Genomic DNA, 12,961 nt, shown 5'->3' on the forward strand with positions numbered 1-12,961 from the left:
TGCAGATGAGATGTCAACATTCAATTCGATGACATTTCTCTAGATTGCTTGTGTTATGAATATTTTTATCATAGAAAGTATAGAATCTCATTTTTAATGCTTCCTCTTCCCTCCCATTTCCGCGCGTATCCTGTTTCCAGCAGGGGTCATGGGAATGGCTATTGAGGTAGATTTTGCTTAATCAGTCCAGAGTATTTTTGTTAACACATCTGCAACCATCCATTCTGGCACACAGCATGAAAAGGTGCTTAAGAGTTTCTAGTCATGTTGTATAACATATATCATTAACCAGAAGCTAGCAGTGAGCTCTCCTTTTTGATAGTTCCTTTTACCTGCGCTACAACACCATGTGGGTTAATAGCGACTGTCTCGATTTACATACGGGTTGTTCTTCTATAACGCGATTGTTGTGTTCTTATGCAACCCCGCATTAAAGAAAACTCGCACTTTAGAAAGTGTTGGTGATGCAATCATGTTATGGCCAAAGCTTTTTAAAAAATTTGTACTTTAGAAAGTGTACCAAATTTGTCAATTGCATGACAATGAATTCGCGTTGACTAAATTCCCGTTATAGCAGAATGGCTTGTACATGCACACAGAAAAACACTCGTTTACTCTTGCTTCTGACTGAGAGGAAGTGGTTTGGTGACCATCATTAAAACCTGCCTTTTGTCCTTCTAGTTGGTCTATCTGACAAAAAGCTGGAATCTGACAAACGGGGAATGAACATGGATTACAATGGAATGATGAGGAAGGATCGATCAGGATTCCGGCCACCAAATTCCAAAGACTCGCCCACTGCAGACAGTGGACCCTATTTTGAGAAGGTGAAGGCTGTGCTGCAAGGTTGTCATGTATTTAGTCATACACATCCATAGAGTACCTCACTACTTTCTGAAATATCCTAAAGTTTTCTTTGAAATGTATTGACTGTCTAATATAGTTAAAGGAGCAGCCATATTATACACAGTAATGATTTTCAGAGGCTGCAGTGAATAGAAGTCAACATAATCTATTTCTAATAAAAAGAGATACATATGCAGAAATAATCAGGTCAAACAGCATCTGTGGAGTGAGTAACAATCTTAGCTGTAATAGGCTGTAAGCAAGAATGGAGCCAGCACAGTGTATGAATGGGAGGGGAGGCGGTGTCATAAAAGAGCGATTTGTGGTAGGATAGAAGGCAGAAGAGAATAAATGACACAAGTGGACACCACCACCTTGCCATTCACCATCCTGTCTTGAAAATGTTACCACCATTCCTTTAGTGTCACTGGGCCAAAATCCTGGAGCTCAGTCCTGACCAACATTGTTGATTTGCACCGACGTTTTAATGGGTTACAGTGCTTCAATAAGGCAGTTTATCACCACCTTCTCGAGGGCAACTAAGGATGGACAATAAATGCTGGCCCAGTCAGTGAAGTCAACATCACCCGAATTTTTCAAAAAAGCAGAAGTTGATAAGATGGATGTCTGAAATATACTGGAATAGACAGGCAGTCAATAATTTGTTTTCCCTTCTATTATTTTTTCTCTAATAGTTGTTGAGTGAGAGGAAGTATTGACTAGAAAAACAGAACAACACTATTGCTGTTCAAATCATTCTGCGGGATCTTTAATATTTACCTGAACCCTACTGGAACAGAGAGAAACCGATCGCATTAAATGGAAAGCAACTTTGCAGTGCAGCATCTCAATTAGGACTTTAATATAGTTTATCACTTTAGTCCATAGGTCTCTTGGTTCAGAGGCAGGCAAATACTGAGCCAAATCGATTAGAATTTCTTTTTGTTCCATTTAATGTGACATTAGTTTTAATTTTAGACCGTGTCATTTCCAAATCAGTTTCTGCAAATTTAGTTGTAAATTCTGTCCAAAGATGGAGAATCTGGATTTTTTTTCCCCCAGTTTCTCATCTCCTCTTTCCCCTCTTTCTCTTATTAAGATTGAATTCATGATCTGGTCAGTTCTAGCCAAACAAATCTGAATGTTCTCCTACCAGCACTTTTCTAAATATTGCAAGCAGATTGCACAAATTAGTAAGATTATCAGATTAGGTTTTTAATCATTTCGGTTTAACTCTCTGACCCTAACTGAGTTTTGGTGAATGGTGGCAAATTCAGACAGTATTGAATTCTGTTGGTGTAAATACTTTGAGTAAGCTATGACTGTTAAGCATGTGATCATTGTGTACGTGTATGATTCTTTATAACCTGTCTGCTAAATAGTTGATTCATTGCTCATCTGTAACATAGAGCTCTGAGTTTATGTGCATGACATATTGGAAAGGTTCATTTGTGTAATTTTGGATTCTTGCTGTAATGAGGAAAATTGATCCAGAATTCTTGAACACTACATGATTTCTGTACCGAGTTGATGATATACATAAAAGTTTGACATAAAAGGCACTACCTGTATGTGTGTGTGACGCCTAACTGCTTTCTCTTCTCATTTTTTGATATTTCTTCTTGTCCTTCCCTCAACTCATCTTTGTGCTGTTTTCTTGTCTGTTTTTCCCTTCCTTTCCTCCCCAACTGCATGCTGATTGGCTAACCCTCCTTCAGCTGACTTTGCCTTTCTCCAATCAAGATGGGTGCCTGTCTGATGAGGCACCTAACTCGCCCTTCTCCCCCCCTCCGAGCTGCAAGCTGTCTCCCTCGGGCACTGCTCTACCCACCGCCAGTCTCGGCTGCATCGGCTCTGGTCTTAACATGCAAAATATAAACGCTAGACACGTAAGGGTTGCATTCTGAATGTGTCTTCCAACTGGAATATTGTGGCATTGTGCAATCAGTTCCATTCTAAGCAAGCAAATCTAAGTGTCTTTTCCTGGCTGCATGTTGCTATATATTGCAAAAGTGATGCACTAATGAGTAAGGTTATTGATAATTTATGTAGCATTTTAAACCTTCACCTCTTCGACCCCTTTTACACAAGTTAGACTTTGGTTTAATGTCACTGTCTCTCTCTTCTCTGAACTAGTTCAGGAGTTCCTATATTAGAGCTATATCAATCATGATAGGCAGATAAAGGTTGAAGACAACTACTTCATGATCACTAATTAGAAGAAAAAACCTTAAATATTTACAACAAACACATTTGATATGCTGTCTGACAGTGCTCCACAGGCTTGTACTGTGCCATTAAATATTGTCTAGTGACTAGATTTACTGTTTATAGGGCTAGCAGAATTGAATTTTCCTTATTGCAATGATGCAAAGGTTTAAATCTGTGCATTTCTTTCAGGGCTAAATGTCATTCAAATTTTCCATTGATCTTCATACACCAGTTTTGATAGGCTTATAGTGGGAATGAGAAATTTCTCTTGAAGTAAATTTACCCCTTACGTTTCCTCATTTCCCTAGATGGAGGTTCACAGTTGTAAACTGTTAGAAACGTTCTAGCAAGACGGCAGTCCTGAGACCTGTGTTCTTCTCAACTGTTTAATAGCTCATTCCTGTTACTGCAGCAGAGATGCTTTTACTGAGGTGACCATAAAGTTAAATGATGGATTTGTAGAATTTCCATTCCACTTATGCCATGGATAAAAAAATCTAGCAGTCTGGTATTGACTGTTATCCCCAAAGCATACCTTGGTGGGATGAAACACTTTTTTTATAGTTCTTTCATAGGGTGGTGGTGCCTCTATTCTGGCAGCACACCGACTGATCAGTAGAGAATACAGGCCAGTGTGGTCAGCCAAAGAAGGTTCTGGCTTTTTACTGAATCTTTGCTCGTGAGAGGGTCAACAGTAGGGGAACATGCCTGTCATTTTGGCACTCACCTGCCAGGTGCCCAGATGGAACACACTGCTAGTCCACTGTAGAACCAATCCACCATTGCAAAAGAGGTGAGAAAGCCAGTGCAGAATGGTGATTAATGCATAGTAGGTGCAGGCAGCTTTCAAAGCTGAATCGCTTGTAGCATTTAGGAAACAACTAGGTAAGCACTTGGTAGACAAATACAAACCACATAAGCCAATTAGATAGTCCAGTTTGGAAACTAGGCGGTATAATGGACCAAATGGCCATTTGTATATCCAACTTGAGTGTCTGTGACCCATATTTGATAAGTGGAGGTTTGCTGTAAAAACACATTTCCTTTAGTTCTTTAACTACCTTTTGTGATACAGGCTGTTCCTCTGTTGTCTAGTAAACTGAATTTGGAGACCAGTTGCAAAGATTGCAGTAATGACTGCGTCCTGTGATGACTTCCTTCCTGGTTCATTGAATTTGTTAAGTGATAAACGAAAGCAATCACTGGAATAAAATTTAATTACTTTACTGTTTTTTCTCGATCTCTCTCACTCGCATAGAATGGCAATCATGGTTTATTTGGCGGTAGCACAGCACAATCCAGGGGTGTGCATACACCTCAAGTGCAACCCATGAATTCATCCCAGCCTAACCTTCGGGCTCAAGTGCCTCCACAGTTCCTACCCCCTCCTCAGGTATGTAACCAATGCTTATGTCTGAGCTCAGTATTTTCTGTATCTGCTCTTGTATTTTTGTTTAGGTGATAGAGTGTGAGGGGGGAGATGGGGTTTGAGTTTCAAGAGAGTATATCAGCTTTTGAATAAAGATTCCAATCCAACCCAGGTGAATGGCCTATACTTCACAATGGATACTTGTTTGAATTATTGGGTTACTGTAACTGGAAATAATTTTGTTACTTAATCATTTGTTGAATGATAATTGCTGAAAATTTTTGCCTATCTGGCATCTCTCAATTATTAATATACATTCTTTACCATAGAGTTTAAAATGTGCTCCTTGCTTCAGCAGAGAGCATTAGTAGCCTCACTTCTGAGAAGCATCAAAAAATGCTGGTGAGAAATCGATCAAGATTAGAAAATTGCAATGGCGATAACTACTTTTTAATATACCAATGTGCTAAGTGGATTCCTTATTTTGTAGGTTCCTGCCTCCATGTTGAAGCATACTGCTCCGAATGGTGCCCTGAACCCAGCCCTATTTAGCCTTGGTCCTCAGTTATCCCCTCAACAAATAGCTATGCTTAGTCAACTCCCTCAACTCCCACAGCTCCAATTGGTAAGTAACGTTCTTCCAGCATGATGTTGCAGTGTCAACTAGTTTTGTTGATTCAGTTTAGTCTCCGTGTGACTTAGCCTGTTAATGCAGAACAATTGCAATGCTGATGGACATTCTGAAGGGTGAAAGTTCTCCTATGATTGCAGCATGTTGTTAAAGCTGTGCAGAGCACATCTGTATTTCAGTTCATGGCTTCGTGTAATTGAGTTTTCTGCTTTGGGTGAAGCAATTATTATTTTATCAAAAGTGTCTCCACTTTTGCCCATATCTAGTAGTGTCAAAAATGTCTGAAGCGTGGTAGATGCAGACGTGGTTAACTTCATGGCCAAATAGCCCTGCTTCATTAAATTTTGCAAGAGGCAATTTATTCCATACACCTTTCATCCTGAGTTGGACCTTGATGAGAATACAAAGTAAACTTAATTGCTTAGAGAATCTGGCCTTTACTCTGACTTGTTGCCCATTTCACATTAGCATCTTGTCCATCTACACAGGCTTATCAGCTCTTGATTCAGCAACAACAGCAGCAAGTGCTGCAGAACCAACGAAAGCTCTCCGCTGCTGTCCGACAACAGCAAGAGCAGCAGGTATGAATGATGCTTAAAATTAGGAATCTGCGATATGCTGACGTTCTTACTGTTTTGTTTTATTTATAAAAGTAGTTTAGAAAATGACATTAATGCTTGTTCCATTACTGGAGATTTTTAAATTCATCTCCCTTTATTGATACTTACTGTCACTGCTTTTGAGCGTAGAGTGCTGAATAGTCAAATCCACAAATAACACTGGTATTACTGGGGCATCATTGCTGCTCTTCGGTTGAGCCTTGGAGTGACCGTATTCAGCTGGATTTTTAGAACCTGTTGAATATTTTTACCCATGAATGCAGTTACCACATACTGTTGTGGATGCCTGTTGATCCCACTCTGGATTTTTTCACAAGCTAGTTGGCTCCAATGTTAGCTCCTGTGCCCTCTTTTTAACTTAATAAACCTGAGTGGGCAATTATCAGTAATTTAGTTAACTTTTAAAGAATGAGCTAAAGTAGTTGCAGAGCAACTTAATTTGGTAATTTATTTACTACTTTCAAAATATATAAAAGTGAAATAAATAATTTAGATGTGCACACTGGTGAAAACCAAACAACACCTACTGGATACATGCAAATCTGAGTGATTGCCCTGTTGTGGTGATTCAGGTCAGATGGTCACTTGGCAAAATGAAAAGAATTGCAAATGCAAGATATCAAAATTCATCTACTCTTTCCTTCATTGGTCTTATTTGCACCAGTGCTTGGTATTGCATAGCAATGTGGTGAAGTTTCACCACCCACATTGATTTCCAGCCTAATTCATACATTCCTTGGTGTAAACAACAGACAGACATGCGGCACAGAAAGGCAGGATGAACAGCAGAGCGAATCAACTGCATTTCCCTTTATACATCTACCTGGATGCAGAACAACTTCAGGCGAGGGGATTGAGGCCGGTATCAGCAGTCCTGCCTCCAGGCACACTCATACACATTTGTCCTTTTGCATTATAGTGTGTTTGATAACCCTTCAAATTTATCACTGACCCTCCTCTGTTCGTGTTACTTTGTTAAATCCACAAGGAATAGCAGGTTGAATGCATTCTGCTCACTGACAATTAATTGGAGACAGTTTAAAAGGTTTAAATACTGATCTCACATGTTGAATTTTACTGTTGTGATTCCCTTGCTTGCTATGGGCTATTCATGGTGAAGTCTAACAGGGAATTTAATTTGTAGTTTTGCAGGAAGATAAGAATCTGATAGGAAATTCAGATAGGAAAGACGGGAAGAAAAGTGCAAACAAAAATGGAAGGTCATGGCTACTGATGTCAATATAGAAGAGTTAATATGGAAGAATGTTAAGGGGAAAAAAAGTGCTTTATCTGAATTCATGTAGCATTTGCAATAAAGATTAATATCACAAATGGAAATACACAAGAAATAGGAGCAGCACTAGACCCTCAGCTTTTGTGTCCACTCCACCATTTGGTATGATCATATCTGATCTTTTTCAGTACTGTTTCACTACACTACCCTTGTGTTGCTTGATGCTTTTAATAAGTGGAAATTTAATTTTTATGTTTGGGGAACAGTGAAATGGAAACTTTCTTAAAGTTGTTTAAGGGATATGGCTGGGGCAGCATTTATTGTGCAGCTGCACTTGCCCTGGAGAAAGTGCCTATGAGCTGCTGCCTTGAACCTTTGCAGTTCACTTGGTGTAGGTAAACCCGCTATGCTGTTAGGAAGGGAATTCCAGGATTTTGTCCCAGCGACCCTGGCGGTACCTCAACATATTTCCAAGCTTACAATCAGATGATGCAGAGTTTTTAAATAGGTGTTAATATATGAAAAGTTAGTTATACACATTTCAAAACTAGTTTATAAAATGCTCACCTTTCTTTCCCTCCTTCCCTTATTCTAAAGATGCCCTTGCCTAAGTGAACATTCATCTCATGGGAGTTTGTAGAGTGAGCATCAACAGGAGGTTTGAGAGTTTTGTGAGAACAGTGAGGGAAAGAGGGGGAATAACCTTCCCTAGGTAAGGGGCACAAAACTGTTCACTGTATTATAGCTGTTAGCCAGCTAGTGCCTTGTATTGGTTGAGCAAAACTCTCCTACTCTTGTACTCCATTCCCTTTGAAATAGAGACCAAGATTTCCAGTTGCCTTTCACATTACCTGTTGAATTTGGATGATAGGTTTTTGTGATTCATGGATGAGAACTCCCACATCCATCTTCCATAGTTTTCTGCAGTCTTTCTTTAATTAAATTGTATTCAACTCCTAATCCTTCCTGCCAAGGTGCAAAACCTCACAATTCCTTATTGTATTCCAGCTACCCAGTTTTTGACTGCTCACTTGTCCATTATCCCGATGCATACTTTGTGTCATCTTCACCACTTGTCTTCACACCTATTTTTGTGTTGACCACAAGCTTGGCTAACAGTACATGGACTTTCTTTGTCCAATTCATTACATATTGTAAATAATTGTGACCCCAGCACTGATCCCTGTGGTATGTCACTATAGGTGCCATCTTGAAAACTTTTCCCAACTCTGTTTTCCATTCAGTTATTAAAACATCTCACATTCAAGAATGGAGTGTGGGGAACACGCTAGGTTACTCAGATTGAAATGCTCAAGTTACCTGTAACACTCACTTGTGTGGTCTTTTTTTCTCAGCTTGCCCGTATTGTAAGTGCTCTGCAGCAGCAGCAACAGCAACAACACCGACATAACACCCCTGGGATGAAACACTCACCGTCACACCCTGGCATACCCAAGCAGCACCTGGATAACGTTGTGCCTAATTCTCTTCCCTCTGGCCTTCCAGACTTCCAGACCAAAGGACAGCTTCAGCCGGGTTACCCAATGGGTGAGTCTTATCAGATGATCTTGGTTTTTTCAAATTTATTCTGAACACAAACCATTTGTATAGCCCATGGATTTTGGGTGAACAGTACCAAAATGTCTTTTGACTTGCAGGTCTGGGTTCAAATATGAACGTAAACCAATTAGACGTCAACAGTATTGTAGGAATGAAGGAACCTCAGTCTCAGCAATCTCGGCTTAAGCAATGGACAACTATGGAGGGTCTTTCACCTGCCACTCCGCCACCCGATCACAACCCCCTCAAAAACGGTAACTATCCAAAACCAGTATGGGGCTTTAATGCACAGAAAACGGGTGCCATCTTCCACATGCTTCCTTTTTTCAATCTGTTTCAAATGAAGACTCTGTTTTTAGTAACAGTTACATTTTAATTTTCCTTTGTTTCTTTTATTTTGCCTTTTAATCCTCAAATTGATATTTGGTCAGTGTTATTTACATTATTTTCTCTTTCAAATGCTCTAAACCTCAGTATTTGTCAAGAACATTTAGGAACTAGTTAACGTCAGGCTTCCAAGTTGCAATGGTTGTGTGTGTTTTTGATGGGTATCAGGATATTTGATTAGGATGTGCCTCGGAATCAATTGAGACAAGGTGAACTGATCTTAGTTGTGTTTTGGGGACTTCTGGGAGCAGGAGAAAATGCTTCATTGCAAATAGGAAGATGTCTGGGGGATTCTGCTTTAGACTTGTGAATTTGAGCAGTGTCAGACACCATTGTTAAATGTCTAACTTGTACCATATCAAATTATAATACTTCTCATTGTATTGTAGGGATTTGTTCAGCTTTGTCATGTCTTCCCTTGACCATTTCAAATATATGCTTTCACTAGAGGTTCACTTGAGCTCTGATCACCCAGCTAAATAATCTGTGTATTGCTCTTGTACCTCTTTTTTATTGCAGGTGCTATTTCGAGCAGCATGGCACCACCAAAGTCTCGAGATAGTTTGCCCTATTATGAAATGATAGCCGGTGACTCTTTGGCCAGTCATTCGGGTCCTGCAAGTGATAACTGGTCCACCCCGAAGCTCTCAAATGGTTCCAGCAGCTCCAGTTGGCCTCCAGGTCAGAACTACTTTATGTACTGATTTGAAAAAAAAAGTTTGGGTTTAGTTGAAAAATGGTGTTTCTAAACAACATGAACTGAATTCAGCGCTTGCCCTGTCTGGGTTCCTCAGCGCTCTCAAAAGAAATCAATTCTAGGGGAACAGCTCCTGAAGCTAAATTATGATAGATGAATGAGAAATCAGGCATCTCAATCAATGCAGTGCTCCTTCAGAACTAGAGAATTAGCCTGAGGAATAGTTATTATGAGGATCCACAAGTCAACAGAGGGATGAGATCCTGAAAGCAAATTTTAGAGAACTAGAAAAGAGATTTAAAAAGAACTTCAAAGGCTTTAATCTCAGGATTAATTCCAGTGCCACATGCTGTTGAGTACAGAAATAGGATGGTAGAGTAAGTGAATATATGGCTGGTGCAAAAGGGAAGGTTTTGGATTTCTGAGGCATTGGGAATGGTTTTGGGTAGGTATGACCTGTACTAGGAAGATTGAATTAAGCTGTGGCAGAACTGAGGCCAATACCTTCATGGGGAGATTTGCTAAGTGCTTTTTGGAAATGGTTTACACTGGTTTTGCAGGAAGATAAGAACCTGACAGGAAATTCAGATAGGAAAGACAGGAAGGAAAGTGCAAACAGAAATGGAAAGTCATAGCTATAAATGTCAATATGGGAAAGAGTTAATATTGAAAAATGTTAAGGTAAAAATAAAGGCACTTTATCTGAATGCATGCAGCATTTGCAATAAAGATTAATATCACAAATGGAAATACATAAGTCATAGGAGCAGGAGTAGACCCTCAGCTTTTGTGTCCACGCCACCATTCGCTGTGATCATGTCTGCTCTTCTATTTCACTACTGTTTGACTACATTACCCTTGTATTCCTTGATGTTTTTAATATGTAGAAATCTATCAATCTGTATTGAAAATGCTGAACCACTGACAGTCCACGGCCCCCTGGGATAGAGGATTCCAAGGACTTGCCACAGAGTGAAGGAGTTCCTTCTCATCGGAGCCCTAAATTATTTTTTCCTTTATTCTAAATTTTGCCAAGGTGTATCTCCTGGTTTTAGATCACCCAACAAGGGCAAATATCCTTCCTGCATCCAACCTGTGATCCCTTTAAGAATTTTGAATGTTTGATTGTGATCACCCCTCATTCTTCTCAACCCTAGAACCTAGGTCCAGCTTATTTAATCTTCCCTTATAAGGCAGACAATCAGTCCATCCCAGGAATTTGTTGCACTCCCTGTATGACGAATATGTCTCTCCGTAGATGAGCCCAATAGTGCACATAAAACGCTAAGTGTGGTCTCACTGGTGCTCTGTTAACTTTTGGCAAGTCTCAAAGATGGACTCCCAAGACACATCAACACGTTCCAGTATTTTGGTCCACCTACCAAAGCAGTTAACCTCGCGTTTCTCCACACTGAATCCTATCCATCAAAATTTGCCCATTCATTTAGTCTCTCCAAATTCCCAATATGCGCATTTACATTGTCCCCTCAACTCCAGCCAGTTTTGTTGTCTCCCAACTTGGACATGTTGCTTTTAATCACATCATACAAATCATCGATATGGATCGTGAATAGCTGTGATTTAAACACATATCCTTGCAGTGCCCTACTAATCACAGCTTGCCAACCTGTAAAGTGACTCATTTATTCCTAATCTGTTTTCTGTCTTGTTACCAGTTCTCAATCCATACCATTGTATTTCTTCTCCTGCGAAAGAATCCCGTGTTCTGTAATCTTGTTTACTAACGTGTTGGACTACATCAAATGCTTTCTGAAAATCTAAATATATCGAGCAGCTTCAGCTGATCTCCTATGCTCATTATATCCTCAAAAACAAACTCTCAGATGTTGGTTAAATGGGATTTCCGTTTCTTAACGTTATAAATAGACATGGTGTGATCTGATTGGCCTTAGAGTTGTGGCTACAGGGTGACTAAAGCTGGAAGTTGAATATTTTAAGAGTATATGACGTTGAAGAAGGTTGGGGGAATGGACTTGGGATAGTGCTGTTACTGAAGGATAAGATCAATATATTTGGTTTTGGAAGATCTTTGATTGAAAGATCAGGATGTAGAATCATATTGGTTCCCCTATAGGGAAGCAAACTTTGATAGTTGTTTATGGGACACCAGAACAAAGTAGTAATGTAGGGCATGGTATAAGTCAGGAAACTTGAGGTGCACATAACAAGGGTATTAAGTAATCGGGGTAATTCAATCAGCATATGGACGGGATGAACCTAATTAACACTAATATCTAGAGGATAAATACATGAAATATATAAATAAATTGAGAAACCAGTTAGAGAATGGGTTATTTTAACTCAGTATTGTGCAGTGGGGAAAGGGCGTTTTGGTAATCTCATCGCAAATTCTATCAATCACCTCAAGGCAAAGTTTGGAGTGTGATGGAATGTTTCCTACTTAACTGGATGAAGTGCAGCTCCAATAACATTCAGGAAGCTGATACCATTTAGAACAATGTCTGCTTGATTGACACCGCATCGACAAACATTTGCTGCCTCCACCACGGACTCTCAGTTGTGGCAAAACCTACCATTTATAGATGCACTGCAGAAATTCAGCAAGGCTCTTTAGACAGTATTTTCCAAACCCACAATTCCTACAACCTAGAGAGGCAACAGGTACTTGGGAACACCACCCTGCCCACAAGAGCCCCTCTCAACCATTCAACATCCTGATCTGGAACAAGATCACCGTTCCTTCAGTGTCTGAGTCAAAACCCTGGCAGTCCACCTCTCAGAGCATTGTGGATGCCAAGCAGAATGCAAAGTTCAAGAAGACAGCACACCACCTTCACCAGACCAATTAGGGATGGGCAATGAAGTGCTGTCCAGTCAGTGAGCCTGTCATCCTCATGAGCTAATATAGTTGCCAAAACGTAATAAGCCTGAGGATTGGGAGTATTATAGAAATATGCACAGGAAATCCAAAACAAAGGGAAGTTAGAATATGAAAGTAAACTCTTGAGAAACTTATAAAAGCTTCAACAGATATTTTGAAGAACATGAAGAGGAAAGGATTTGGAAAGGAAAATATAAACCGTTACAGGCAGAGAAGGGAATGGCAGAACTAAACAGTCTCTACGGAAGAAGATAGAAAAATCCTCCCAGAAATATTAGAAAACAAAATTATTAACAAGAACAAAGAACTGAAATAAATTACCATTATTTTTATTTTGAAAGCTAATAGAGAAATTAACAAGCCTGAAAGTTGTTAAATCCCCTGGGCCTGATGATTTCAATCTCAGACTATTGAAAGAATTGGCTGTAGAGACAGTGGATTCCATTGGTGGTCACCTTACAAATTTCTGCAACAGTTCGAACATGTTAGAAGATAGCAGTATATGAGAAAGGAGAGAGAAATAAAGTTAGGAACGACAAATCT

General features: G+C 39.7%; 1 protein-coding gene across 7 annotated transcripts in view; it reads left to right on the forward strand.

The window, feature by feature from the left end:
- Positions 1–12,961, forward strand: part of tnrc6ba (trinucleotide repeat containing adaptor 6Ba) — a 210,812-nt gene that overhangs the window by 175,758 nt on the left and 22,093 nt on the right. For all 7 annotated transcript variants that reach the window (XM_060849553.1, XM_060849554.1, XM_060849557.1 and 4 more), the window contains 7 exons: positions 682–827; positions 4,316–4,450; positions 4,917–5,051; positions 5,546–5,638; positions 8,267–8,459; positions 8,570–8,725; positions 9,378–9,539. In XM_060849553.1, coding sequence (XP_060705536.1) covers positions 682–827; positions 4,316–4,450; positions 4,917–5,051; positions 5,546–5,638; positions 8,267–8,459; positions 8,570–8,725; positions 9,378–9,539 — 1,020 coding nt within the window. The remainder of the gene's footprint in view (positions 1–681; positions 828–4,315; positions 4,451–4,916; positions 5,052–5,545; positions 5,639–8,266; positions 8,460–8,569; positions 8,726–9,377; positions 9,540–12,961) is intronic.

This window comes from Hemiscyllium ocellatum, chromosome 33 (genome assembly GCF_020745735.1).
Source record: "Hemiscyllium ocellatum isolate sHemOce1 chromosome 33, sHemOce1.pat.X.cur, whole genome shotgun sequence".
NCBI classification, from domain to species: Eukaryota; Metazoa; Chordata; class Chondrichthyes; order Orectolobiformes; family Hemiscylliidae; genus Hemiscyllium; species Hemiscyllium ocellatum.